General features: G+C 51.9%; 1 protein-coding gene across 4 annotated transcripts in view; it reads left to right on the forward strand.

Moving 5' to 3' along the window:
- Positions 1-27,970, forward strand: part of INPP5A (inositol polyphosphate-5-phosphatase A) — a 193,194-nt gene that overhangs the window by 51,935 nt on the left and 113,289 nt on the right. The window contains exon 1 of one of the 4 annotated variants that reach the window (XM_014550576.1): positions 8,701-8,841. The exons of 2 other annotated variants lie outside the window; for them this stretch is intronic. In XM_014550576.1, the coding sequence (XP_014406062.1) occupies positions 8,716-8,841 (126 nt within the window). In that variant the 5' untranslated portion in view covers positions 8,701-8,715. Of the gene's footprint in view, positions 1-8,700; positions 8,842-14,018; positions 14,069-27,970 lie in introns of those variants that run through there. One more of the 4 variants, XM_014550579.1, reaches the window with a different exon arrangement.

Raw genomic sequence — 27,970 nt, forward strand, 5'->3', positions numbered from 1 at the left:
GCGCCGGCCCCGGCCCTGAGCCCAGGACCCCGGGACCCGGATCTGAGTCCTGGGATCTAGACCCAGAACCCTGGCCCTCGGACCCTGGGACCCGGACCCGGACACTGAGCCCTGGGACTCGAGCCCTGAACTCTTGCTGGTACCACCCTGCGACCCTGAACCCCAGATCCTAGTGCCCTGAGCTCTGCCTGGACCCTGGAATCCTAGTCCCCCAGACCAGCGTCCAAACTCCATAGGCTGAGCCCCAACCCCTGAACCCAGGTCCCCGAACCCCAGTCTTCATCCTTGTCCCAGGTCCCCAAACCCTGACCCTAGAACCCTCGTCCAGGAACCTCAAACCCCTAACCTGGCGTCAACCCTGGTCCCAGAATCTTGACCCCAAAACCTTAACTCTGAGCTCTGGTCCCCAAACCGCAGCCCCTGACTTGTGGCCTCTGATTGACGGCTGACCCTCCATGGCCCTGGCCCCTGACCAGCCTGCCTGCCTGTCTGTCTGTCTGTCTGTCTCGGACAGCCCCTTGGCCCTGGCCCCTGACCAGCCTGCCTGCCTGTGTGTCTGTCTGTCTGTCTGTCTCGGATAGCCCCCGGGGTGCCGGCACCTCGCCTTACCCCGCAACTTAGTGCCTCTCTAGTTCCCACACGAGGGGCTGCTGTGGAAAGCCCTGGCCGGCTTTGCTGCTGCTTTAAGGAGAGAGATGCTGAGAAGCTCTTCGTGCCTAGAAAGGGATGCTGACTGCACAGGCCCTTCACCTTCCAGGGCCTCCCTCCCAGGCCCCAGGCCGCCTCTGGGATGAGGGAGCGAGGCGGGGGCCGCAGCTCGGAGGCCGGCCAGGGCTGACCTAGTTCGGTGTTTCAGCTGTTGGTACTTAAACTGCCAACCCAAATAAAGCAGCGTGCCGCTCCGAAGGGGCGTGCTGGTGTGAGAGAAAAGGGGATGGCACCGGTGGGCCCCTGGCGTCCTCCCCGCCCCTCCCTAGGTGAGCAGTGGGTGCCAGGCCGTAGGTGGTGTGGACCCCCGAATCCAGTGTGACTTAGACTCGGGGGGTGGCGGGGGGGATGGCTCTTGCCCTTTCCCCGGCAGTAGCGGTGGGCGAGGTGTTTCGGTGAGCTAAGCTGTGTTCTGGGGAGGTTTGATTTTATTAATAAAAGGTAGGCGCTATTTTTGTGTATTTCTCATTTTAACTTCCAGGAGCCCAGGCATTATACTTCCCTGCTGGAGATGAACTGCTTTCCCTCTGACTTTGTCACAGACAACTTTATCTAGTTTCGTGTTTGATAAATTTCTTCAAAAGTGCCCGGTATGGGTGTGTGTCTGTATATTTAGCATTCTATTCTCGGCTTTCCAGTAACATGCCACTGTACCATGGTTTTGCTCAGATGATTCAGATCCGTTAGCTGTGGCTTCAAAGCCTCAGAAATGTCAGGAAAATTAAGCATGGTGGGGCATTTCGGTCTCCGAGAGAAAAGAATTTTGCTGCACAAACATTCTTCCCTGTAATCTTTGATTCTGACTTCTAGCATTTTTGTTGTGTTTCAAGTGTATACACACACTTCTCTCTGTTGACATTAAAATAGGTAACTTCATTTACTCATGTTTAGCAACATGTTGTCTTTGAATTTCCATTTTCTTAAATGCTATAGGAGTTTTGCATTATGTTTACATCTAGAAGGAACATTTGTTTTTGAAAACAGTGCATAGGTTAATTCTGCAAGATGTCTTTGAATTGAAGGGCTAGTAAAGAGGTATCTGTAACACAGGTTTCTTTTTTAATTTAAATATACTTTTATTGATTCAGAGAGGAGAGGAGAGGGAGAGAGATAGAAACATCAATGATGAGAGAGAATCACTGATCAGCTTCCTCCCGCATGCCCCACACCAGGGACCAAGTCAGCAACCCAGGCATGCACCCTCGACCGGGAACCGAACTGTGACCTCCCAGTTCACAGGTTCACAGGTCGACCACTGAGCCACGCCAGCCAGGCTGTAGCACAGGTTTCTTACTGTGTGGAGCAGCCCGAGGGAGGGAGGGAGCGTCCCCAGTCAGTGGCAGCAGGGTGGGCATTACATAGTCTCACCCATGTGCCATGTGGTGCTTGTGGAAGAGACGCCTGGACATGAAAGAGGCCAGTTCTTGAAGGAGATTGTGATTCCTTGGTTTATGTAGTAGGTTTCAGGAGATCTGCTTGGTGACACTGTCTTCGCATGACATGTGCCCATATTGACCAACACACTCTAGATCAGCGGTTCTCAACCTGTGGGTCGCGACCCCTTTGGCGGTCGAACGACCCTTTCACAGGGGTCGCCTAAGACCATCCTGCATATCAGATATTTACATTACGATTCATAACAGTAGCAACAAAAATAATTTTATGGTTGGGTCACAACATGAGGAACTGTATTTAAAGGGCCAGAAGGTTGAGAACCATTGCTCTTGATGGTGTTGAGTCCTGGGAGGGATTCTTTCTTGACAGTTTCAGCATCTGGGAAACCGAGCTCCATGTTGTGGCCAGAGCATTGCCTCTTCCTGGAGGGCAATGGATCGAGGAGGAAGGTGTCTGAGTTAGAAACACACGTGCCCTGCTGTGAAGGACAGTTTTCCTTTTGTGCACAAGTGCTAGGTGATGTGTTTTTGCTTTTGTGGTTTTATCGTCTTCCCTTGTTACTCCCATCCCCACCCCCCAGAGGTGACCACTGTTAAGGTCTGGGTGTAGACTTTAACCATGTGTTGCCCCTAACATCCTACTCTCATCTCGTCAGCACTCATGGCTCTGTTATGTCTCCACGGAGGGCCCTCAGGTTGCTCCTCACCCTGTGATGACAGACGAAGGTGTGATAAATACCTACAATACCTTGGTTCTCAAATGTTTGCCTCTTACTTTCTTAAAAATTATGGAGGACCCCAAAGAGTTATTAGTTATGTAGGTTACAACTACCAATATTTACCATATATCAATAGGTAGAAACAGAAAAAAAAAGCTGAACCTGAGAAAGTTGCATTAGCTGTGAGGACATCATTGTACCTCAGACACCCCCTGGAAAGCCACCGTTCACTCAGGAGACAGTGGGATGGGAACGGGAAGTCATTGCATTGTATTATTATGAACATGGCCATGACCGATTAACCACTCACCAAGTCTCCTGGGGCTTCCTTCCGGTGACCTCTGCCCTAGCTGTGGCCCTTCCCAAACCTGCATGGCCATCTCCCTGCCTGGGGTTCTGGACATGGCTGGGGGTGCCTGGGGCTTTTCCAGGTTCACAGAGAGCCCTGTGGCTGTTCTGTAACCCCCGTGGGACTCCCACTTGCCTGGAAGGTGGTGGCAGGGCTGCGTACCTAATTGTTTTCCTTGGGGTGGCTGGATTTTGACAAGTGAGGTTTCTTGCTTTAGGCTCTTTACATATTGGTTTGGAGTGAACTGAGAGGGGAAGTTTCACAGCTGAGGTTTCAGAGCTGGTCCCACCCTTACATGGTAAGGCTGTTTCTTGGGAAGGAGACCTAGCCAGGCAGTAGAATTTTGAGAGCACAGCTTGCTTTCGGGTATCTGCCTGTAAGGACTTTGTCCTGCTACTTACTTGGGGCTAAATGTCAGCTTTGAGCTGATTTCCCTTTTTGCTTGGTCAACCCCTGCGCAGCCCTCTACCCAGGGTTTGCAGACCGGTTGTGCAACTGGGCTCTGCTGAGGATCGCTAACGAGGCTGCAGGCCTCTCAGGGCCTTGCAGACAACAGGTGTCTGTGAGCTGCTGCCCTGGGCTGAGCAGGGTGGGCAGCACCTGGGGCACAGTCCCTCTCTTCCCTGCACCATCAGTTTTGTCCTCCTTGCCCTAGTTGTAGCCCCACCCCGAAAACTCCCTGAACGCCACGGCCTCTCCTGCTGCTGTGGGGCTTCCTCATGCTCGCTGCCCTCAGCTTTCTCCCAGCTCTGCCCAGCACAGCAGGCTTGGTGGGGTGACCGGCACCTGTGCCAGAGGGCCTCTGCTTCTTCAAGGACTTCTGTTTGGTGATGGCTTCACTGAGATGGCCGTCACATGCCATACACTTCAGCGTGTCCGTGTCGACCAGTGGTTGACTGTATCCACAGAGTTGTGCATCTCTCACCAGCCAATTTTAGGACATTTCTTGTACCTGAAAAAGAAACTCAGTAACCTTAGCTGTCTCCCTCCCCATTCTCTCCATCTCCCTGAACCCCAGCCTCTGGCAACCATCGTCTCCTGTCCATCTCTAGGACATTTCCCACATGGAGTCACTCATGTGGCCTTTTGCATCTGATTTCTTTCCCCAGCGTGTTCTCAGTGCTGGCGTATGTCAGAGCCACATTCCTATTCAGGAGGAGCGCTCATCTCCTCTTGGACACACCAGCCTGTTATCTCCCATTCATGATGGGCACCTGGCCTGCTCCACCTTGGCCATTAGCAATAGTGCTGCCATGAGCATTTGTGCCCAGGTTTTTGCATGGACGTGCGTTTTCTTTCTCCTGGGCACGTGCCTGGAGGGGGCTGCGGCTGCTTGCTGACTCCTTGTGGAGCCTGTCGAGGAGCTGCTCGCTGTTTCCAGGGCGCTGCCCCACGATGCCGCTCACCTGCCCAGTCCCAGAGCTGCAGTTGCTCCACATCCTGCCAGCACTCCTAATTATGCCCTTTTTCAGAGACTCCTTCCCTGGCTGCTTGGACACCCATCATTTGGCTCTTGTTCTCACCCCCACCTCCCAGCATTGCCCCTTTTTTCCAGCCTTACTCACCTCCTGGGAGCTCAGCTAGACTCAGGCCTCTCTATGTGGACACCCAGGAGGTAGGGAGAGGACCCAGATCCTGAGCCCAGCATACAGTGCTGTTGCCTGGGGCAGCCCAGTGCACAGGCCAGGGCCTAGTCTTCCAAGAGATGGGGGAAGCAGCAGTCCTTGTCCACGCAGCCCAAAGCAGGCTCTGGTGTGCCGGGCAGGCGGGGGCTGACCGGCGGCCTCCTCACAGTCTCCCTCCCTGCTCTCCCGGGCCCTGGTCCCATGGGGGTGGCCTGTGGCATTACTGCTTGTGACCTAAGATCTGAGTGTACTTTCTGTTTGCCCAAGTTTGGGACTCTGTTTGTAGATGGGGTCCCGCCCATCCCCACGGTGGTAGGATCAGATATACGGTGATCCCAAGTTCGGTACAGTTATGGGCTGCTTTCTCTGCTGCACACCTCACCCTCCACAGCACCATGCCATGCCTGCCTTAGATGTGGTTCTCATTGGAAGTCAACATGGCGAAGGTCTATGTGCAGCCACACTCGCCTCCTGGTCCTCCTGCCCGACGTCCTGGATCTCACAGGCGGAGCTCTGAGCTGTCGGCCAGCCTCTGAGAGCTCACACTGTCATCTGTGGGGTTTCCTGTTTTTATCGGCTCTCCAGTCGCTGAGGGAGGGTTTAGATCACTGGGTGGGGGAGGCACTTCTTCGATGTAAAGTATTAAATATTTTTCTTGTTTGAATCCAGTGAAGTGAGCACTGCAGGTCGGCCTGCTGGACAGCCCTGGAGGACAGGGACATGTCTACTGCCTCTCAGCCTGGGATCTGGCAGGGCGCCCTGAGAAAGGTCTCTCCACTTGAGTTTGGGGCTTGCATGCCCACATGGCACACACCATCAACGTGGGGCCTGCATGTCCTTCCTGGAGCTGGGGAGGAGGGGCCATGCAGCTCTGGGGTCTGTCTCCGGTGGGTGATGGCCGTGTTTCGGGGAGAGAGGCCTGTTCTAGGGTGACTCAGAAGTACAGGAATCAGACCAGGCCTGCCTCCAGCAGATTGCCCCTTTAGAGCCCACTGACCAGAAGGGGAGATGATGCGAGGTCAGTGCTGCCTGGGAGGAGGTGTCAGGGCCCCACAAGGGACTACAGGGTGATGGCTTAAAAAAACACTTTATTGTTGAAAGTATTACATATGTCCCCTTTCCCCCCATTGATCCGTTATAGCCTGCCCTCGCCCCCTGCCCCAGGCCTTCACCACCCTACTGTCTATGTCCATGGTTATGCATATATGCATACAAGTTCTTTGGTTGATCTCTTCCCATGGTGGTAGCTTTTTAAATGTTGACTACCTCAGTGTCTGCCTGGACGGGCTGATGGCAAGGTCTCCTGTTGGGAGGTGGGCTTGGTCCAGGATGGGGTCTAGTAGCGGGGGTCAGCGCAGGGCCTGGTGGCTAATCAGAAAGGCAGCAGAGGGTCTGAGCAGCATCTCGGTCACCCACCTGCACTGCTTTATAAAGTTTAAAATTTGGTTTGGGAGATGAAAACGGCACTGAAGCAGAGTGTCCACTGGGAGGGGATGCACGGGAGGGGCCCACAGCTCCATCCATCACAGGGAGGAGGCGAGCAGACCGTACAGGGTGGAGTGGCACTGTCCCATCCTGACCTCACTTTGTGTGGGGTGTGCATGTGACCAGGGATGATGTGGGAACTGGCTCAGGTCCCCAGATGTCAGTCAGGATTGGGAGGATCTGGAGTAGGCTGGGGTGTGAGTGACAGGCCCTACACCAAAGCTGGTCTGGGTGCTGCACACTGGAGTTTCCTAGGCTGACGAGGTGCCCTAGCTGTCAGGGAAGCACACTGGTGCCTCCCACGCTGGAGGGAAATGCTGCCTCCGGTTTTGGTTTTCCCTTCAGTGAATAAGAAGAAGTTCCCCTCCTCTCCAGGAGCAGGGCCTTGGGGTCAGCCTCTCACTGGTGGGCCATTGTGATCCTGGGCTTGTCTTCTTGGGCCATCAAGGTTCCGATGAGGGGTTGGGGATGCCACCCAAGCTATAAAGTGCAGTCCCCTCCCCGTCTGAGCAGAATGCCCTGTGGTTGGGGTGGCTCGCCCTGCTCTGCCATGGCACCAAGAAGCCTATGCTGAACCTGCCCCTTCTTCCATCTGCACCCTGGCCCTGGTTACTTCCTGCCCACTGGGCCTTCCCGGCTCATCTTGCTCTGGCCCGGGAGCATGGCAACTGGTGTCTGGGGCTGTGTCTTGGAGGTCTAGCCCTGGCTTTGATTTCCAGGTTCACTGGTGTGGGCTCGGACAAGCCTCCTTCCTGCCCTACCTCTCAGGGCCTCTGAATGGCCAGCAGTTATTCTGGGAACCGAAGGGGATTTAAAAGCAGAAGGCATGGCTTGGGCCCAGGTCTTGGTGGAGGGGAAATCCGCTCGAATGCCCTGTGGGAGGCCACACTTCAGTGTCTGTGAGGACATGCAATGGCACAGGGAAGTGTGGAGGTCTCTGCCTTTCATCACATGTGACTGTGGGCATGTGACTTAACCTCTTTCTGCCCATGTGTGTGTCAGGAAGGTAGGAATGAAACTCAGCATGGTGGCTGCGGCAGGTACAGGAGGGAACGGAGGCCCTGACAGGTGTGTGGCATTGGTGTTGTCACGTGTCCCTGGGTGCCTCCTTGGCAGGTCTCTGTCCTCTCCTTCCTGGAAAGGGCCTCCTGTGTCCAGGGCTGAGCAGTGCTCAGGCTGCCTGGTTGATCCACCAGCTGTCCCTGATTGTGCCAAAGGGACGGCCTTGTCGTGCCCCACCCGGCAGCTGTAGCGATGCTGGATGGTCCTCTGTTGCCTGGACAGGACGTGCTCCTCCTTCCCCGAGGAGCCCCTTTGCCCTCCTGCCACCAGCTCTGTGCAGCACTTTCCTGCCCCACCCTGAATTGGGTCCAGGTTTGTGTTTCTGTCCGTTCAGTCTTCCCTGTTGATATCGATCTCATCACATGACATTTCACTCAGGTGTGCTGGCCTCTGACCTGCAGTGGCAGGGGCGGAATTCTCGGGTTCTATGTAGATGGTTGTGGGGGCAGAGTGGACACAGCTCTGGGGGATCAAAAGAGCTGCGAGGCCGCTGGGTTCCTGGACCCTGCTGTGTTCAGGCCCACCAACGCCCCTGTCAGAGTGTGGGTGGGGCTGGGCAGTCAGTCCTCCAGGCAGTTGGGAAAGGCTGGATTCCTCTGGTTGTATTAGTCCTTAGGAGCAGGCAGTGGCAGGCAGGGCTCCCTGGAAGGGACATGGCTGTCCATAGCTTCCCCTCCCACTGCCCATGGACCGGGTGGACACTGGCCCAGATTGGGGCAGAGAGCGCCTCGTGCAGGTGAATTCTCTGCTCCCAGACTCTGGGTGTGATGGACCATTCAGAGGGCTGTCCCCACCCTCTCTCACTGCCTCCCAAGCATCTCTGATAGTCCTGTTTCCTGGGGGGTTTTGTTCCATGGTGCACCCACCTGGTCATCAAATGCCCTCTTGGGTGGAGAATTTCTGTGAATTGGCAGCCGTGTCCCTGAAATTGCATGGACGAGAGGTTCAGCCCTGCAGGGCAGAGGGTCTGTCCCTTCCTGATAGGCACGTGGCTCTCCTGGTCTGGGCTCATCACCTAGTGAGCACAGTGCCATCACAGGACAATGGGGGCAGGTGTCAGATCCGATGTTTCCAGCTACTTCCTATTAGAAGAACAAGAGGAAACACTACTTGGGTCCTCTTTCTCCATTTAGGGAAAACCTTTTCCCTCTTGTGACTGGAGGTGATGGGCACTCAGGCTCTGAGGCGTGCTCGCTAGCCTGCATCAGTGGGCACTGGCTTTATCCAGGTCAGCAAATGTTTACCCAGCACCTGAGTGCCGGGCATCCTCTGCATTTGCTGTGTTGTAATTTGGGATGATTTGGAACTTCCTTTCAGACAGATTCATTTTGTTAAGAATGACATCTGTCCAAGTCACAAATTTGTGGGGACATATGTTTTGCTTTTCTTTTCTCCTTTACTGTTACGGTTTTCAGATCTGTTGCAACTTCCTGTTTTCGCTGTACCGCTGTCACTACCCTCGCCCTGCATCCAGGCAGCACATACTGTGCAGAATCCAGGTGAGAGGTGGGCGGCTGCGCTGTATGCGGGGACTGGAGGGTCGTGGTTATTAATGCTGCAAACAGAATCTGGGTGAGCAGTGGAGACTGACCAACCAGGAAACAAAAGTAACACCCCGGTGGCCAATTTGATGACTCCAAGACTGTCACCAGGGCCAGGTAGAGTCTCATCTAATTCTCTGAACCCTCAGGGCTCTGTCCTTACATCTATGGCCCAGGGGCACTTGATGTTTTTAGAGGGGGAGTTCTTAGGGCAGGAGGTCTGGGCTCCATGTAGGTCAGCCTGGGGTCCTCCCAATTTCAGCCTCCAGGTTTCGGGTGGTTCTGCTGTGCTGCCCAGGTTCAAGTTTGACTGAGTTTGCAGGTGTGTGAGTGACGGGGTCTAGGAGAGCTAATTTTTAGGGATTATTAATGGCTGGTCCCAGCCCTGGCCGGTGGATCAGTGGTTAGAGTGTCAGTCTGTGCACCAAAGGTTGGATTCCAGGTCAGTGGCAAAATGGCACGTACCTGGGTTGTGAATTCGCTCCCTGCCCCCAATAGGGGCATGTGCGGGAGGCAACCAGTCGATGTGTCTCTCTCACATCATTGTTTTTATTTCTCTCTCTCTCCCGGTCTCCTGCCCTTCCACTCTCTCTGAAAAGCAATGGAAAAAGTATCCTCATGTGAAGATTAAAAAATAAATAAAAATAAATTTAAAAAAATAGCTGGTCCCAGTGGCCTTTCATTCACTCATATTTAGTGAGCTCCTCCTTGGAGTTGGGCCCCCTTCCAGGGGCTGGAGGTGCAGCAGGGGGCACCCCTGAGGCCCCCCGGTAGTGGTGATCCCATCAGCACACTGCCTCTGTGGGCATCCTCTGAATTGGCTGGGCAGAGCGGCCTAGTGCTGGGAGCAGCCCATGGGCCCCTTGGGGGAGGCCCCCAAAGCCCCTGTGTGCTGCCTTCCCTGCTTCACCGCCTCCCCCGCCCCCCAATTTTCTACACTTACCCCATCAGTCCTAATCTAAGATAGGAGCGGTCTATGGGGTAAAGTCTGGAGAGCAGGTGATGTCACGGAGCATGAGGTGACAGAGAAGGTCAGGAGAGGTGAGGACTGGAGGGGGCCTGAGAGGGCGTCCTGGGAGTCTGGGAGGGGTGCTTCAAGAAGGGCTTGCTGTGCGTGAGAGGAGTGGGGCCCCAGGCATATCCAGGAGCCAGCAGGCTGAGCCATGGTTTGACTGCACAGAGTTGAGATGCCTGGCATGTTGTCAGGACTGTCGCCCTCTGAGGCAGGGGTTCCGCTCTTCTCGTCTAATAGGGATGAGGCACAGCCCACCGTTAGGACAGAGGGGGCCTTGCACGGGGCAGCCTGGCTCAGGGCTTGCGCTCTGGTCCCTGGGTTGTCCCAGTTGCCAAGCACAGCAGGAGATGGACTTTAGGGTGACTTAGGATGCAAGAAATGCCCTGGGTGTGGAGACCACAGGTGGCCTCCTGGGGCAAGTGGCCAGGGTTGGGGCGAAGGCTTCGGAGCATGGGAGCTACCCAGGGGAAGTAAGAAAGGGGTGCCCATTGGGGCCACTTCGGGACCGAAGCAGAGGCTTGAAACAGGGAGTGGGCCTGCGTGGGAAGTACAGGGCTGGCGGGGTGGTGAGTGAAGGAAGCTGCAGGCTGAGAGGCAGCGTGCGTCTGATTGGTTCGAGCCCCAGTTTCTTTTGTGCACTGGGGACTGCAGCTGATGACCCCACTTCTGGGAAGACATGGTTAGAGCCAGTGCCTCTGCCTTGGCCCCGCTGTTGTCCTCCCCAGGGCGGGGCCTTCAGTGTGGACGTCAGCTCCTCCTGCATGCACTCGGGCCAGCCGAGCTGCCTGTGCTCTATCGGTATTTTGAAAGCTCCTGATAAGTGAGTCAGTCCGGAAAGGGAAGAAGGGGGGCTCAGGCTAGGCCAGAGGGTGAGGAGCTCAGAGCAACTCAGGGCAGTGCAGCCCGGGAGCATCAGTGTCCTTGGAGGGAGGGGTCCACCCAAGGCGAGGCACACAGGAGTGGCCCTCAAGGATGGGGTCCGCTGTGGGCTGCCTCCTGAGGAACCACGGATGACAAACACGAAAGCACCAACACATGTACTTTCCATTTCTATCATTTAATGTAATAAATTCCACATGGGGAGAAAGTTAAAAATGTATCCCAGTTTCTAGGAGAAAATTGATGTCTGTGACCCTAACCTTGCTAATTTTAGTTTTCTATAATGAGAAAGGCCTGTAGAGTTACTCAAAAAGCCCGAAACTCCTCCTCTATACGTATGGCATTCAAACTGTTTTCAGCAGAGCCAGCGGGCAGACCTTGACTGTCTTCAGTGCTTGTGGCAACTGCTGCATCAGGAACCTGTACTGTGGGTGAAGGACAAAGTTTTATCTTGTAAGAGACTAAACAGGCACTTCCCTACTGGAATTTAACTTGACTCTAGCCGGGTGTTGCTTTTTACAGAGAAAATCCAGATCCCAAGCTGAGTGGTGTTGACTGGCACCCTGAGGTTTACCTGGTATTCTGGCTGCTTTGGAGTTCACCCACTGAGTGAACATGCCAAATGCCTTCACGGACACCGATGGGCAGTGAGAGGGCATCCCCTTTCTTACTGTCACAGTGCTGAGCACCGAGCCTTCCACTCGCCTTCTCGTGGCCAATCCCTGGGTGCCAGCCCAGTGTGCCCAGACAGGGTTACGTATGTGTGGGTGTATGTGTGCACACCTCATATGATGTCCATACATGGCCATCACACATGTATACACTCACACCTGCTAGTCCACATCTCGACAACTTTTGGTGTCACCAGTCCTTTGGACCACTCAGGAGGCTGTAACATGCATCTTTTATCCTGGGGTTTGCATTTCCCTGGTTACTTGTAGAATCATTTTGAAACTTTTTCTTTGGGTTTTCAAGGATCTTTATTTTAGATTGTGCAGCTTTTACAGATCTTGTATCTAATTAGTGATAGAGTTATTTTGATAAGGAATGCCCGGATTATGGGCTCGATCTCCAGTGTGGGGTATGCAGGAGGCAGCCGATCAATGATTCTCTCTCATCCTTGATGTTTCTCTCTTTCTCCCTTCCTCTCAGTGGGGCCTTGACTTACGAGTTTAATTCGTTCCGTGACGGAGCTCGTAACTCAAATTACTCATATGTCAAATCAAAAAGTGAACGAGTGAGACACGTGATGCTGGGCTGATGTTGTGGCATTCACTGTGACGTTCGCTGCACCAACTAGCGGTGGGGTATCTGAAGCTGGCTCGTACGAATTTTAGCTCGCAACTCAAAGCAAAAAATCGGGCTCGTATCTCGAAAAACTTGTTAGTTGGGACACTCGTAAGTCAAGGCCCCACTGTGTGTGTGTGTGTGTGTGTGTGTGTGTATATATTCCAGTTGGCCACCATTGTTCATAGTATTCCCTTGTAATCCTTTTAATTTCTATAAGGTTGATAGTAATGCTCTCTCTTTTAGTCCCAATTTCAGTAAGTTGAGTCTTCTGTTTTTAGTCAGTCTAGCTAAAGGTTTGTCAATTTTGTTCATCTTTTCCAAGGACTAACTTTTGTTTCATTGATTTTTCTCTGTTGTTTTTCAAGTCTTTGTGGTGGCTGCATTTAAGTGAAATCAGACAGGAGGCATTATTGACAGTCCCATTGCTGCTGTAACTGCTGGTGAGAGAACTTCGTTCTCTGCCTTTCGCCTTGCTTTTCCTTGTTTTGGTCGATACTGAGCCTTTCTCCCACTTGTTTCTCAGTGGAGCTGCATTTCTGGGGCAGGCCTATGTGGCTGCTCTTCTCCTCGGTCCCTGAGGTGTAAACAGTGGCCTGTGGCCCTGATTTTGGGTCCCCTTTCCTGCACGATTAAGCTTTGGGCACCACTGAGGTCCCCTCACTGCAGATCTGTCAATTTTGTTGCTTGAATAAATGCTAAGCCGGCAGTAGCCAGCTTCCAGCCAAATGGTCCTCTGAGTGCTCTGCTGTTTCTGAGCACAGGCCGGCAGCTCCAAGAATCTGCAGGGACCTGGCCAGCAGCGCCCCGGAGCCTGTGGTGCCCGCCACAGACTCCACTCGCTGAAGCGGCCGTCTCCTCCCTGACCTCCTGTGACTGACAGTAGGAGGAGCAGCAAGTACCTGGATTAGTCTCAGGAGTGGAGCAGGGAAGGAATGCCCTGTAACAACTTCCACTGAGCCACCTTCTGAAGGCTGCCAGGTCGTCTGCTTTGCAGGTCGGCCCTGGATTACCCCACACAGCGTGAGCTCAGCTCACCTGTCTGATTCCAGAGACCACCCGTCAGTAGGTTCTGTACCTCGAGGTGTGGACACTTCCTGACTTCGGGGTAGTTTGCCTAAAGCCCCATAGACTGAGCTCTGTCCTGTGCACATGGGGTGTGCACTGTGGTGCTGCTCCCCTCAAGGGTGTGGCACACGCTTCCAGGGAGTGACAAGCTCCTTACTTAACCAGGGAGAGCCGGGGTTGAGCCCTGCCCCCGAGAGTTTGTGGTTGGGCCGGGAGGATAATGGCAGGGTTATTTTATAGCCGTATCCTAGCTCTTGGTCTGCTGCAGGCCTCTAGTTACGGTAGACAGAACAACTCTTGCTAGTTTAAGCAGAAAAGGAAGTTTTGAAAACAGGTGGCTCCTAGGAAGGGCTAACAGTCAGGCTTGGAGGGCCCAGGAAGGGGTGGCTGAGTCCGTCTCGCCTCTGGGGCCCTGCCGCTGCTGTTGGGCAGAGGACCCGCCTGGTGGCTGCTGACAATTATACCCCTTTGCCCACCCCTGCCCTTGCTGAGATGGGTGCCCAATGGCTTCCGGGTCAGGGCTGGAGCCCATGGAACTTGCAGTGACAGAATGATGGTGACACGGGTCCTGCTCTCAGAGGAGCATGCTGGGAGGACCCGAGCCGCCTTCCACCAGACCACCACCAGGGCCTGTCATTGGGGTGTCGGTGCCTCCACCCTGCTGAGTTGTAGGTCCTTGAAGCCCCCAATTGTAAATTCTGGTTACTATACACGACGATAATACTTTTGCTTAAAATAAATTTTGCCAACAGCTTATATTGGCAGTGAAAACAGAAACGTGAGGCCAAAATGTAAGAAAATTAGAGCGTGAAAACTCATTTTTGTGGCTTGTGTCTGATTAGGTGTTCTCTGCCCTAGCTGAGCCTAGGAGCGCATCATCTGTGCAGTGTCAGGGCGCAATCCATGACTGCAGCTCAGCTGCCTCCTCGACCCCAGGTGTTTGGCATTGGTTTGTGAAGGAATACAGTGTGTTTGTACATCCTTGAGATTTTTCAAAGTGGCATTTGCTGGAATTTTTATAGCTTTAAGAAAGAGACCAAATGAGCATGTGTGTATGTTTGTGCATTAGTTTGTAGATTTAACATATTTTTATTGTTTTAATTCAAACACCCACCTTCCATTTATCGCTCTTTAGTATACATTGGTCTTTAAAATATATAAAGTCGTAGTCTGTGAGTTGCATTTCAGGGTAATAAAGGACCCAGAGCAAAATGTTGATTTAGAACAGCGGTTCTCAACCTGTGGGTCGCGACCCCTTTGGCGGTTGAACGACCCTTTCACAGGGGTCGCCTAAGACCATCCTGCATATCAGATATTTACATTACGATTCATAACAGTAGCAACATTACAGTTATGAAGTAGCAACGAAAATAATTTTATGGTTGGGTCACAACATGAGGAACTGTATTTAAAGGGCCAGAAGGTTGAGAACCACTGATTTAGAAGCAGGTGCGCTGTGGACCTGTATCTTCTCTGCACCTGCGCCACAGAAAGGAGTGGGTAGCTGCCGGCCTCGCAGGGATCATTGCTTCTGGCTTAGGCCCAGTGTGGGGACTATCGCCAAGGGGCAAGCTCTGCACTTTCTGTCCCGACTGTTGCCCCGAGGAAGGAAGCACGCAGGCCACCAGCTCCTGGGCCTCAGTGTGGAGTTCCACAGGGTCTTCCTGGGAGCCCTCTAGCAAGAGCAGAGGACACCCCTTAGGACCCCACTCTTTTCTTGTTTCTGGGCTCCTCCCAGAGGCTGCCACAGTGCATGGCACCCATGCCCACCTCCCCTGCTGCCCCACACTGTGTCTTCTGTGCCCTCCTGTTTGCACAACAGGAGACCTTTCCTAGATGGTCCCACCTGACTCTTCCCAACCATCCACAGCGAGGGGCCCAGGATGACCATACTGGCTTAGCTATATGGAAGCCCCGCTTTGCCTGTGGGGATCCTATGCCCATCCTAGAACCAGATGTGGGCCCAGAGGACAGTCCACTCCTCACCCTTGAAGAAAAGGGCTGCCGGCGACACCCACTGGCAAGGGGGGTATGAGGGCCACTCCCCCATGAGCTGGTCCCCACCCAGACTGCTCCCCAAGCTCCTGCCTCTATTTCTCCCAGTCACACCTGAGCTCTTGTCCAAACAGCATCCCTCTGCTCTGTTTTCTGCTACCCACTCCTTGGCTTATGAGCCCCTCAATGTCCTGGCTGGTGGTGTGTCTGAAGGGGAGGGTCCTTTCTGGGGTTCCCACCCAGTGGCCCCCAACAGGGAACCCTAGGGATTCTCATTTCTGTCTGGCACTCCCAAGCCCACTGTCCTGCCCTGCTACTCAGTCTGGGCTAACCTCGTCTTCACACACATGCTGCCCTCTGCCCATTGAGAGCAAAGTAGAACCTTCTGGAAAGCTTTTAAAGAAGCAGTTGTCAGACCTGAACAACACGCTGTGTTGAGGTTGTTTGTGTGTTGTAAGTATGTAGTGTCGGCTGCACTGAGCTGGGCCCTTTCAAGTGGGGATCCTGGCATCCCAGTCTCTTGAGCTGACACTGGGGGACACAGCAAACACAGGACTGGTTCCAGAGTCACAGCCCTGTGGGGTTGGAGGGCTGCTGGGAGGCCGTGCCAGGTGAGGACCTGGGGAAACCTCCCCACCAGGCAGAGGGGCTGAGCAAAGGGAGGGCAGGTGGGGGACAGACAGGGTCAGGATGGAGGGTGTGGGCCCTGCGCGCTTGCAGGGCAGGGCCAGCTTTGGGTTAAGCCTGAGTGTGTAGGCAGCTCATTCAGGTGGTTACGAGAGGAAGCACCTGTCCCTGCACAGCCTGGTGTAGGGAAGGGGATTCTGGAAGGTGGGGTCTCTGTGGCCCTACTGGGACTGAGGGGTTCTTGTCCTTGGGGCTGGGCCTCTGGCTGGGTTTGGGGAGCATGGTGCTTCTAGGACACCGGACCATGAGGAGGGAGTGCAATGGGCCACCTGATGTTTGTCCTCATTTATATATACTTTTTCTACCTAAAGCATTAGCCAGACCCCCACTTTGGGGTCAAAGTGTAGATGGGTAACGGATGGTAATAGTCTGAATTGAGGAGTAGGCAGGCCTGGAAAGCAACTTGATGTTTTGTTCAGAATCGGCTGTGAGGCCATAGGGTCCTGAACAGCCAGACCTGGCACCTGAGAGCTGGCCAAGCGACACACGTGGCTCCCGGGTCTCCTCGCCACCCCACTGCACCCTGCACAGTCCATGCCCTGGCGAGACGGTGGTGGGAGCTGGTCTGGAACAGCCAGTGGAGTGGCAGTCCTGTGTGTGCCGGGGCACCCTTTCACGGTAACCAGATGTCTCAGAGCTGAGCGTGGGCCCATATTTACATCAGGGACACTGGACAGGAGCATATTCATGTTCACAAGTTTACCAAAATGCTGAGACTGTGTTTCAGTAAGTGAACGCAGAGCATACGCAGGGCAGGAAAAGCCATGGTAATACATGGGAGATACCAGTGTGTCTGAAAGACCTTAATTATGGGCTCCTGTGCTGAATAACTAAAAGCTGAAGGAGCTGTCTCTCAGGACTGCTATTGAAAAATGAAGAGTGCGCCGAAACCAGTTTGGCTCAGTGGATAGAGCGTCGGCCTGTGGACTGAAGGGTCCCAGGTTAGATTTCGGTCAAGGGCATGTACCTGGGTTGCGGGCATATACCCAGTAGGAGATGTGCAGGAGGCAGCTGATCGATGTTTCTCTCTCATCGATGTTTCTGACTCTCTATCTCTCTCCCTTCCTCTCTGTAAAAAATCAATAAAATATATTAAAAAAAGAAAAGAAAAAAAAAGAAAAATGAAGAGTGCGTGGGCGTCCCACAGAGAAGCTAAGCCCAAAAGGGAGAAGGAAGGAAGGACAGGGACCCGGAATGTCCCTGCCATGGCTGTGCTGGTTTTCACTGGGCTGGCTGGCTGGGCTAAGTGAGAGGGCTTCTGTAACTGGTACCCGATGACTCAGTTGTCAAGGAGGTGTGTCCAGTGGATGGTGGCCACATCCCACTCTGCCAAGCAAAATTCAGTTTGGAGACACTTATTTGTTCAACTATGTTCAAATAATTTTGAAAAAATTAACGAAATGGATACTTTTCTAGCAAAATGTACATGCTCACACTTACCCTAGAGGAGAGGAAAAAGTTGAATTGGCCCATTATTAGAGAAAAATGATTGATGGACCTAAAACCACTGCCCCCCAAAAGCTCCAGGTATAGCTTTCAACAGTGGGTACTCCCAGCTGTTGAGGACACCCACCTCCTTCTACTTACGTACCCCAGTGCAAGAGAGACTATGGGCACTTAGACGCCAGGCCTGGCCCGTAAGGCAGCACCACAGCGACAGCTGCCGAGTGGTCTCACTCTGCCTGTGGGCGGAACCATCCCAGAGAGGCTCCAGGAGCAAATGGCGGGGATGGGGTGTGTTTGTGTTAGACCGGAAGCATGCCTTGTGTTGGAAAGATGGTAATGGAAGTCAGCATATTCACCAGTCAACAATTGAGCAACAGGAAAACCTCTTATTGGCTCATCTCTGTAGATGCTGAAAATATATTTGATAAAATTCAACATCTCTTGATTAAAAAATGACTACTCTTAATAAGATTGAAACAGGTATATTTTTCTTAATATGATTTTAAAACATGGAAATCAGACATTTCTTTTAGAGTCAGGGTTAAGACAGATAGATACCTGGCATAACCATGATTATTTAGTATAGTTCTAGGAGCTCTAACTAGTGCACCTAATAATTAAACAAGAGAAAGAAGACTAAAATATTGGAATGTTAAAATGGAGAATCAAAGCTGTTTTAATATTTGCAAGTCATATTGCATATTTACACATTTACATAGTTGCAAATCATAATTACAAATATTGTTATGTACCTGGAGAGCATACATATTACAAATCATATTTACACATATGATTATGCATCTGAACAACTCAGGAGAATGCCTAGAATTTAGTAATGAAGTTCATACATAGCAGTCAGTAGCATTGTTATCCTTCTGAACAGAAGAAACCCCTTTGTGATCATCAGATACACAGGCATGTACTTGGGAAACACGATCTATATGAAGGCAGATGAGCCCAGTGAAAAGTTGAAGAGAGGACGGATGGATGAAGGCACAGGCAGCTTATGCAGAATTAGTAACTTTTGGGGATAGGTGCTCAATAAATGGCATTTATTTTTAATTCAGACAATTACTGTCCAACTTACCCAGATTGTCACTCAGATTCTGCTTGTCATTTTACTGAAATCTCTTAGTGTGTGTGTATTGATTTGGGCTTTACGTTTTTTGAAGACAGAGTCTGTTATGGCATCTAAAGTTTTCATGATTAGAATAATTTTGTGTAATGTGTGGTATAATTCAGGTTGGCGAGAGTAGCCCTCTGAATTAAAAAAAAATTTTTAAAACCTGATTACATCATTCAACAGTCATTCATTCACTCATTCATTTGTTTGGCAGATTACGTGTGAATGTTATTGATTTTTTTTTTTTAAATATATTTTATTGATTTTTTACAGAGAGGAAGGGAGAGGGATAGAGAGTTAGAAACATCGATGAGAGAGAAACATCGATCAGCTGCCTCCTGCACATCTCCCACTGGGGATGTGCCCGCAACCCAGGCACATGCCCTTGACCGGAATCGAACCCGGGACCCTTCAGTCCGCAGGCCGATGCTCCGTCCACTGAGCCAAACCGGTTTCGGCAATGTTATTGATTTTTAAGATGAGACCTGAAACATGAGAAGAGCAGTTCAGTTTGGATGTTAACGTAACTATTCTCTGGGACCTTTTTCTCTCTTTAGTTTGAGAGCAGGCATTGTCCTGTTCACCTACAACCGCCAAACAGGAAGTGTACACAGAGTGGCGAACAGTGTTGTTTCTAGATGTAAACACCTATTTCAATTGGGAACAATTGCTAAAAACTTCATGGTGTAAATGACTGACTGCAGCTTTATGGACTGGTGACCAGAACTTTTGTTCATCTTTAAATCTGGCAGGTCTCCCAGGAAACACAGTGTCAGGATGTAAGTAACAGAATCTCTATTCACATTGGCTTAAATAGCTACTTAATCCTATATGCAGTGGAAGGTTTGGAGGGGGAGGCTGCTGGTGGGCTGGTGGCTCCGAGTGTTACCGGGGCTCCAGCTCTCTTATCCCCCCATCCTGCTATTCCCTGTGCCCATGGAAGTCCCTCTTGGATCAATGTTGGATGCCCCCATCAGATCCTCACACTGCACTCTGCAAAAGCAGGAAGGAAATGCATGGAGCACTGTTCAAAAACCAAAACGAGAAATCCCACCTTTTTTGCAAAAGAAGAAACTTTTATAAAACTTTATAGTTTGGGAAAATTTTAGATTTACAGCCAGATTGCAAATAGCGCAGAGTCCCTGTACCTCCCTCCCATGAACATCAGACACAACAGTGGTACCTTTGTCAGAGCTGAGAAATTAACATCAATTCAACAGTATTGACTAAACCACAGACTTTATTTGGGTCATACCAGATTTCCACTGATGCCCCTTTCCTGTCCCAGGGTCCCGTCCAGGGACCTGCATTAAGTCGCTGTGTCTCCTCAGTCTCCTCTGGCAGTGGCATTCCTCAGTCTTGCCTCCACGTGTACAGGACACTCACCATGAATGGAGCTTATAGGACAGGATGTGTTCTGGGTTAGTCCGGGAGTGAGGGTGAGTGAGTGTGAAAGTCAGGACACAACTAGACATGACTGTAGACTTTATAACAATGTACACTTAGGCTACACTAAATTTATAGAACAACCTGCGATTAAATTCGGCACAAGAGAACATGATACATCAAGACACCCTGTAAACATGGGGCGTATGAGGCTACTGCCAGTGTAACACGGCTACTGTTTATCCCAAAGTTTTTCTGTAAGTAAGAGAGTACACTCTAGAATAACGATGGAAAGTGTAGTGAATGCATAAACCTGTAACATGGTTGTTTATCATCATCATCTAGTCTCACTTTCTGTACATAAGTGTAGGGGCTGCACTGTACACGACAGGCAGCATCACCACACGAGTGAGGAGTGTTGTGCCGGGACCATGTGATCACAGCTATGACGGCACTGAGCAACAGGCGTTTTTCAGCTCCATTATAATCTAGGGGACCACCGTTGTCTGTGCTGCCCGTCGTTGACTGAACATCATTATGTAGCTGTGACTGTATGTACATGTATCAAATTCTCACGTTGTACACCTTGAGCTCAGACAATGTTATATGTCAATTCTACCGCAATATAAGTGGGGGAAAAGAGAAAGGTCAGCGAGACATGTTACAACCTAGAAAGACACATGAGCACCACACGAGAACTCGGCATGTGACGAGGGTGGCATTTCTGTCAGAGAAGATGGGTTATTTAGTGTGTTCTGACACAGTGTGGTAAAAACATCCGAATCCACTTCTCAGCCCTTACACCAGTCACTTCTAAACGGGACAGAGATATACCGAATTTCATCAAATCTAAGAGTATCAAAGTAGAATGCGCCATTTTCTATACTTTTCAGGAAGGAAAAAGAAAACCAGTGCCAGAATATAAGAAAAAATCAAAAGAATTAAAAGCCCAGCCAACATGGCTCAGTGGTTGAGCGTGGACCTATGAACCAGGAGGTCATGGTTTGATTCCCAGTCAGGGCACATGCCTGGGTTGTGGGCTCAATCCAGGATCATGCAGGAGCTAGCCCATCAATGATTCCCTCTCCTCATTGATGTTTCTATCTCTCTCTCCCTTCCTCTCTGAAATCAGTAAAAATATTTTAAAAATAAAATTTATGATTTAATTTTCTTTAAATACAAAGTTTATTGAGAAAAGATATTGTGGCCCTAGCCAGTTTTGCTCAGTGAGTAGAGCGTCAGCCTGTGGACTGAAGGGTCCCGGTTCAGTTTCGGTCAAGGGCACATGCCTGGGTTGTGGGCTCAATCCCCAGTAAGGGCCATGCAGGAGGCAGCCAAGCAATGATTGATTGTCATCATTGATATTTTGTTCTCTCTCTCCCTCTCCCTTCCCCTCTGAAATAAAAAAAAGAAAAGACATTGTGACTTATACTCCCACTTTTTTTTGAATCATCATGTGATAACTTAGTGCTCAATTACAACATCTGGAACATTTTTTACGTGCTGGCCGAAACCTCAGCAGTCCTTCTGGTGTTCATCTGGTTCCGTCTCTGCAATAGCCAGCTACGGTTTTGTCTGCGTGTTTCTTACGGAAACCCTTTTACGAGTATTGGCAGTTAAGTTCTAATATTTCCAGAATGATTCCTAGCAGCTCCATGAGATCAACACAATTATTAAGCTATCTTTAATTAAAGCCTTGAATTTTCCATTTCAATCAAATTATTAAACACTTTTGTGAAAAAATAATGAGTATTGAAATGTTATTGCCCCAAACATGTAAATTTGCTGCATATATTTGCAAAAAGTGAGGCCATAAATCAAGATTGCAATGATATGTTCTTATTCATAGTTTCTTTTTGAAATTCTTGTAAACATTGGACATCTGAGAACATCTGGTTAATTCTGGCCACAGTAGATTTGAAATTCAGATACTTTCTATATCTTTTCCTTTTGGATTGTCATCAATTCTCTCTGGTTAAAAACAACTGAAGTTTTATTTAAAATGTTTTATTCTATGAGGCTGACCATGTCCTCAATGATGAGCACGCATTGTGGTGAGCCCCCGAGGGCCTGGACCCCACTTGGACCCAGTGGTGGTGGGAGCCCCCTGGGCACAGGGGCATGTCATGTGAGCCAGTGAGGATGGCCATCTTTTGGTTTATGGATGGACTGAGGCTGATCCTGGCAAGTGAGCTGTGGCTTAGAGAGCCTGGGTTTCCCCTTTAATTTATAGTGGTCTGTGGAATGCCCCCTGAAACTCTCGGGGGAGGGAATCCCCGGTGAATGGGTTCAGGAGGCTGGTGAGCAGCCTCAGGTTGGGGAGCCTTACAGCTGAGCAGACAGTACAAAGTGTGGAGTGTGGCTGAAATAACAGTAAGTCTGCAGTTTGACAGATGAAGTTTCTCTTGAGCCCACGCCTGGAAGTGTGAAAGCCCATGAGGCTATTTGAATGTTAACTGAGGGCCCAGATGAGGGGTGAGTTCTGGCGCGCCGGGTCCTGGGCTCATTGCCGCTGGGGGCATTCTTCTGAGCATCGGGTCCCTGTCTGGGCTGGTGTTGGCCCATCTCTGGGAGGACTGCCTGGCCCTGCCAATTGGAGGCGTTTGGATCACCCCTGCTTCCTGCCTGAGTGCTGGTCCTTTTCACCTGCCCGTGGGCCCCTGGAGAGGCCTGTGGAGGCCCGGCAGCTACCAGTGGACTGGCATTGTCCCAGGTGGGCTTTAGGAGGAGATGGGCACTCACCCCATGAGCTCACTCAGGCCAGAGTGGGTGGAGAGGGTTTGCACAAGCTGGGGCACCTGCAGAACCCACAGGAAGGACACCTGTCAGCTGTGGGCACTGAATGGACAATATCGACCTGGCTTGAAATCGTAAGGTTAGTAACCAAAGCAATCTAACCACATCCACAATCATTTGGAAACTAGTGAAAAGGGGAAAAGACTAGAATGATCCCACTTCCCCAAGCAGACCACAACCATCTGAGTGTATTTACTTCTAGGCTTTTCCCCGCAGAAGTCGTTTATTTGAAATTCTGTGAGCAGTGTTTATGTTGATGAGGAGTCAAGTATGAACTCAGACAGCTGCTCCTTGGCGCCGCCCTCAGGGCTGCCTTTCCGGCCAGCCCTGCTCATGCCCAGGGGCCTTGATCTGTGCGGTTGAGCCACCAGGGTCCTGCTGGTCAGGGGTGTGGGGGACCCTGAAGTGTTGCCTGCCTGGTTTCCTTCTTACTCGTACGATAGCTTGCCTCTCACACTTGCTGCCGAAAGGCCTGTCTGACATAATTATGTGGCCCTGTCTGCTCCTGTACCATGCATGGCACTTTGGGGAGAGGATTTCTCTGGGTGGCTCCAGGACAGATCTCCCTGCACCCCAGCTGCCGCCTCACCTGTCACAGTTCAGAATGAGGTAATGCGTTAGTGCTGGGCATTGCCCTGGCTTCTAGGACCCAGTCCCTGGGGAGTTGGGGATCCCAGCCCTGGATGGAGAGGGGCAAGAACCCTTGTCTTGGCTTCTGGCTGTGGGTGGCTGTCCAAGGCCGTGGTAGCTGGAGAGGCTTCAGGCTGGGATGTTGTCCTTCTCCCTGCTCCTCTGTCCTCTCCCTCCCGGCACTCTGCCCGCTCTGGGGCCTAAACTGCACACAACACAGGTTGTTGTGTGCAGTTCCACTTGGCTGGCTAGCGGTGCGCATCTTGGAATATTCTAGGTTATCTTGGAATACAAGCTTGTCTGCATTACTTTAAGTATTAGGCATTTACCTTCTATATTAAGCACAGGTCTCAGTGGACTCGCGTCTCGCCTGTGCCGACTGGAGCTCACACTTTCTGAGAGTTGGGGTTCTGTACCCAGAACACATGGGCCAGCTGTCCTCCCACAGCTGGACCCAAGTTCCAGAACAGACCTCTGTGTGCTGCTGGGGTGGTGGCTGCTGGTATCTGCTCTCTTCTCCCTCTTTCCCCCAAATGCAGGTCACAGTCAACCAGATTGGCGTGAGGCCACTGAAGGGCCGAGAGCTGCAGCTGTAAGGGCCAGTTCTTGGGGGCTCGGGAAACTTTGAGGGGGACCTTGGAAGGGGGACTTTGAGGAGTGTTGGGGGACTCCGAGGGGCAGGAGCACAGGCAGGGAGGAGAGCACAGGGCATTCCCAGGCAGGGCGCTGCGCCTGAAGAGAAGTTCAAAGGACAACACCAGCCCCCTACCCCCACCCCCCAGGCAACCGCTGACTGTGGCTGGTGGAGAGCGGTGAGTGCCAGGCTCCGCCTCACATGGTGAAGTTCTGTAGAGAGGTGAGGTCAGCAAGGCAGCGGGAAGCCCACACCCACCAGTGTCATCTCTGGGTGTGTGACTTCTCGAGTGGCAGATTTATCTGGGCTGTGACACACCTGGCCTGAGTCAGTGACAGGTGTGACCAGGGGAAGCACTCGGGACCCAGCTTAGGCCCACGTCGGAGTGGGAAGAGAGTGCTTTAGTCCAGGGCCCGCACAGGGGCCTAACCCGCTGGGTGCAGTTGGGGATAACTTCTCTAGGAGGGGACCCAAAGGAAGGGTCTTGGGGCCTTGGCAGAGATGCCCAGAGGACAAAAAAGGGCGTGGCCATTGCCTGAAGGGCTGATGGTGGGCGTGATGGCTGATGGCACAGCCATTTCTGTCTTGGAGAGGCCTGGCATCTGCGGGCAGGGGCAGTGTGCTTCCCTGAGCGCTTCTCTGGGACACAGGCCAGCATGCTCTGTCCCCCTGGGGCACCCTTCGCTCTGGTTCTAGCCCAGCCGTGGGCAAACTACGGCCCGCGGGCTGGATCCGGCCCGTTTGAAATGAATAAAACTAAAAAAAAAAAAGACCGTACCCTTTTATGTAATGATGTTTACTTTGAATTTATATTAGTTCACACAAACACACCATCCATGCTTTTGTTCCGGCCCTCCGGTCCAGTTTAAGAACCCATTGTGGCCCTCGAGTCAAAAAGTTTGCCCACCCCTGTTCTAGCCCATTTGTTTTGGGGAACCTCGAGCCCCTAATTTGAGACAGGAGCCTTGAGGAGCTTAGCGTCTGCCCCTTGGCTGTGCAGAACAGCCCTGACATTGAGATTTCTGGATGTTTTGAGATCAGGCTCTGTACTGAATTTGTATTGAAAGAAAACCAGGAATTCTAAAATTAAAATATTCGGGAAAGAGTTATTTAACCCTTGGGAGGTTATGCCCGTATAAAAAACTTTGCCAAACACTGATTTAATGTCCATAAAAAAAGACAAGGGCCCTCACTTTGTTGTGTCTGTTTTAAATACTGTGGAACGTGACCCTGTTTGGACCATAGTTGAGCGGCTGGGCCTCCCTCCCGCCACATGGCCGTGTGCCTTATGTTTTTATGTGGTTTTAGTGCAAACAATAGCTGTATAGAGTCTGCAGTACGTATGTGGAGGACGTCAGCCAGCACTTGGTAGCAACTTGCTGCTTGTCCCCTGCTGGTCTCTGCAAACTGGAGTGGTGTGAGCCTCTCCTGTCCCAGAGTGGAGTCAAAGACACCTCCTCCGCCTGGTCCCTCAGCAATGTTTGCTGCTGTGTGGGCGTGGACTACGCCTTGGGCGGTTTGTGTTTCCCGGGGCACTGAGGTGTGGGAGGGCCCAGCGGCTGTGGGGCAGAAGTCTCAGGTGTGGTGCACCTGTCGGCAGGTGTGGCTCCTGCCCCCCCTTTTCCATCATCTCCCTGGGTCCTGACTGTGGACCAGATGTTAGGCATCAGGCCCTGGAGGCTCCGGTGCTCCTGGTGGGGGGGTCTGGTCCATGTGGTGGAGCTGCCCTGGGCATGGGTGAGATGGGGTGACATCTACAATTCCCCAACAGGAATGCTGTGCAGATCAGAGTGTGGTAGCCTCGGGGACAGGGCACACAGAGGCTGCCGCATCCTCTCTGACCTAAGGGCAGGCCAGGTGCACAGTCGCCTGTGCATATTCCCGCATGTGTGTGTCCAGGCCCAGGAGGAAGATTTGGGGACCAGGGACAGGGCCTGTGGTGCACTTAGCTCCAAGTTTCCCAGGGTGAGCCTCAGCTAGTGACAGGGCTGGTCAGAGGTCATGCCTGCCCTGTCCCCTCCTCTTCTCCTCCACTTCCTCCCTGTCCACACCCCTTCCTCCCCCTCCACACTCCCTCTTCCCCATCCACATCCCTTCTTCCCCATCCACATCCCCTCCTCCCCATCACAACCCTCCTCCCCATCCACCTCCCCTCTTTCCTATAACGCCCGTCCTCCCCCTCCACACCCCCTTCTCCCCCTCTACACTCCCTTCTCCCCCTTCACACCCCCTCCTCCCCTTTCACATCCCCTGCTTCCCATCCACACCCCCTCCTCATTCCCCACTTTGTTAGGATCCTGACTCGTCCTCCCTCTTCTTGGTGACCAGTGGGCAACTGTGTAGGGAGAGTTGGTGTCTTTCTTGGCTGTGGGCCCATCAAATTAGCTCTGTGTGCTGACTCCTTTGGCTCCATCCCCCTGAGCTCATGCCAGCCTTGGGGCTTTCAGCTGACCGCTGACAGCAGGGCCCTGGCCACTGGGTGGTTCTTGGCTCCAGCTTTGGTGGATGTAGGCCAGAGGGAGAGGTGATGTTAAGTGGGTACTTGGGAACACTGGCTCCCTTGTGGGAGGAGGTAGAACAGAGAGAGGAAGTGAAGGGGGCAAAGGGGAGGGCGGCAGTCCTTGACCTTGAGAAGTTGGCTGGGGTTGGCGGCAACAGCGTGAAGTTCTGTCTTCCCCAAGCCTGGCGAGAGCCCAGTGGAAGGTCCTCTGCTGCACTGGGGCCCCCACAGGAGAGGGGCTGGGGGTGCCCGGCCTCCCCGAGTTGAGGATAAGTTGGACCAGTGTTTGTGGTGTGCCCTCTCCTGCAGCTGGGGACCTGCCCCGCTTGGGGTGGGATGTGACACTGCCCAGCTCAGGGCGTGGTGGCATCGTTATGACTGCCAGTGAATGGAAGGATCAGCTGGGAAGATTTCTCACATGGTGACTTGACAGGGGCCTACTTTTAGACTAAAGTTATTCAGGACTTGAATTTTAAGATTTTTAAAAAATTTCCAGACTCAAATTGTAGAGAAGAGAAGTTTGGGCTTTACTGCTTCAAGACCTGGACCGTCTTTCTGTGGTTCCTGACTCTCTGTTTTCCTCATGGGCCCAGAGGGATGGGCTGCGGACGGTCCCCTGCCCGAAAGGACCCGCACCATGCAGTGCTGCCCTGCTGCTGAGCCTCGCTGGTCCAGCTGTCGTTGAATAACCTGCCTGAGGATTCCGGGCTGGGCCTCTTGGTTGGAGAGGAGACAGCTGGCGTGGGTTCCGTTTGAGACGTGGAAGAGCACTCACCATGTCCCGGTGCAGATTCACAGACAGGACCGTCAGCTTCAGCCCTCTTAGCTTTTAATTTTAAATGATCTCCCAACATTTATTATAAAGACTGAAGTTGCCAAAAGGAATAGGACATTACATATCAACACTTGATACCCCCCACTTCGATTGCCACTAACATTTTACGATCCGTGTTTCATCACACATTTACCCATATATCCATCCATCAAGTGTTCTGGTGTTTATGCATCTCAGAGTAAGTTGCAGACAAAGCATACTTCCCGCCGAAGTAGCTAGAGTTCAATATTGGTTTAGTTTTTTTCTTTTGATAGAAAATTTACCTACAGTGAAATGTGCACATTTAAGTAGACATTTACTGAGTTTGACAAATGCTTATGTTGAACCCAAACCATTCTCAGAATGTAGAGTGCGACCATCACCCCAGAAGATAGCCTGTACCCTTTGCCCCTTGTCCCCATCCTGAGGGAGCCAGGCAGGCACTGGTTACTCGGGTCCTGGGAGTCAGACTCAGCCTCTCCAAGATGGTTGTGAAGTTGGTCTGCTTTGTTGCCCGAGGTCCTTCCTTTCGTGGCCGAGCGGTTAGTTTCTGACCGTACCTCAGCCTTTGGCTCTTCTCTGTGTGTGCACCCCTGGGCTTGTCTCACGTTTTGGCTGCTACGTGAACATTCCTGTACAGATCCGTTTGCGAACACATTTTCGTTTCTCTTAGGTAACTTCACCTGCAAGTGGAGTCAGTGAGTCGTGAGGTGGGTGTGTGTTTAGTTTCCTCAGAAACTGCCAGAACTTTTCCCAAAGTGGTCACACAGTTTTACATCACACATCAACGTGTTCCTCCTTCTTGCCAGTGTTTGCTGTTGGGTCTT

Source organism: Myotis brandtii, unplaced genomic scaffold (assembly GCF_000412655.1).
Source record: "Myotis brandtii unplaced genomic scaffold, ASM41265v1 scaffold604, whole genome shotgun sequence".
NCBI classification, from domain to species: domain Eukaryota; kingdom Metazoa; phylum Chordata; class Mammalia; order Chiroptera; family Vespertilionidae; genus Myotis; species Myotis brandtii.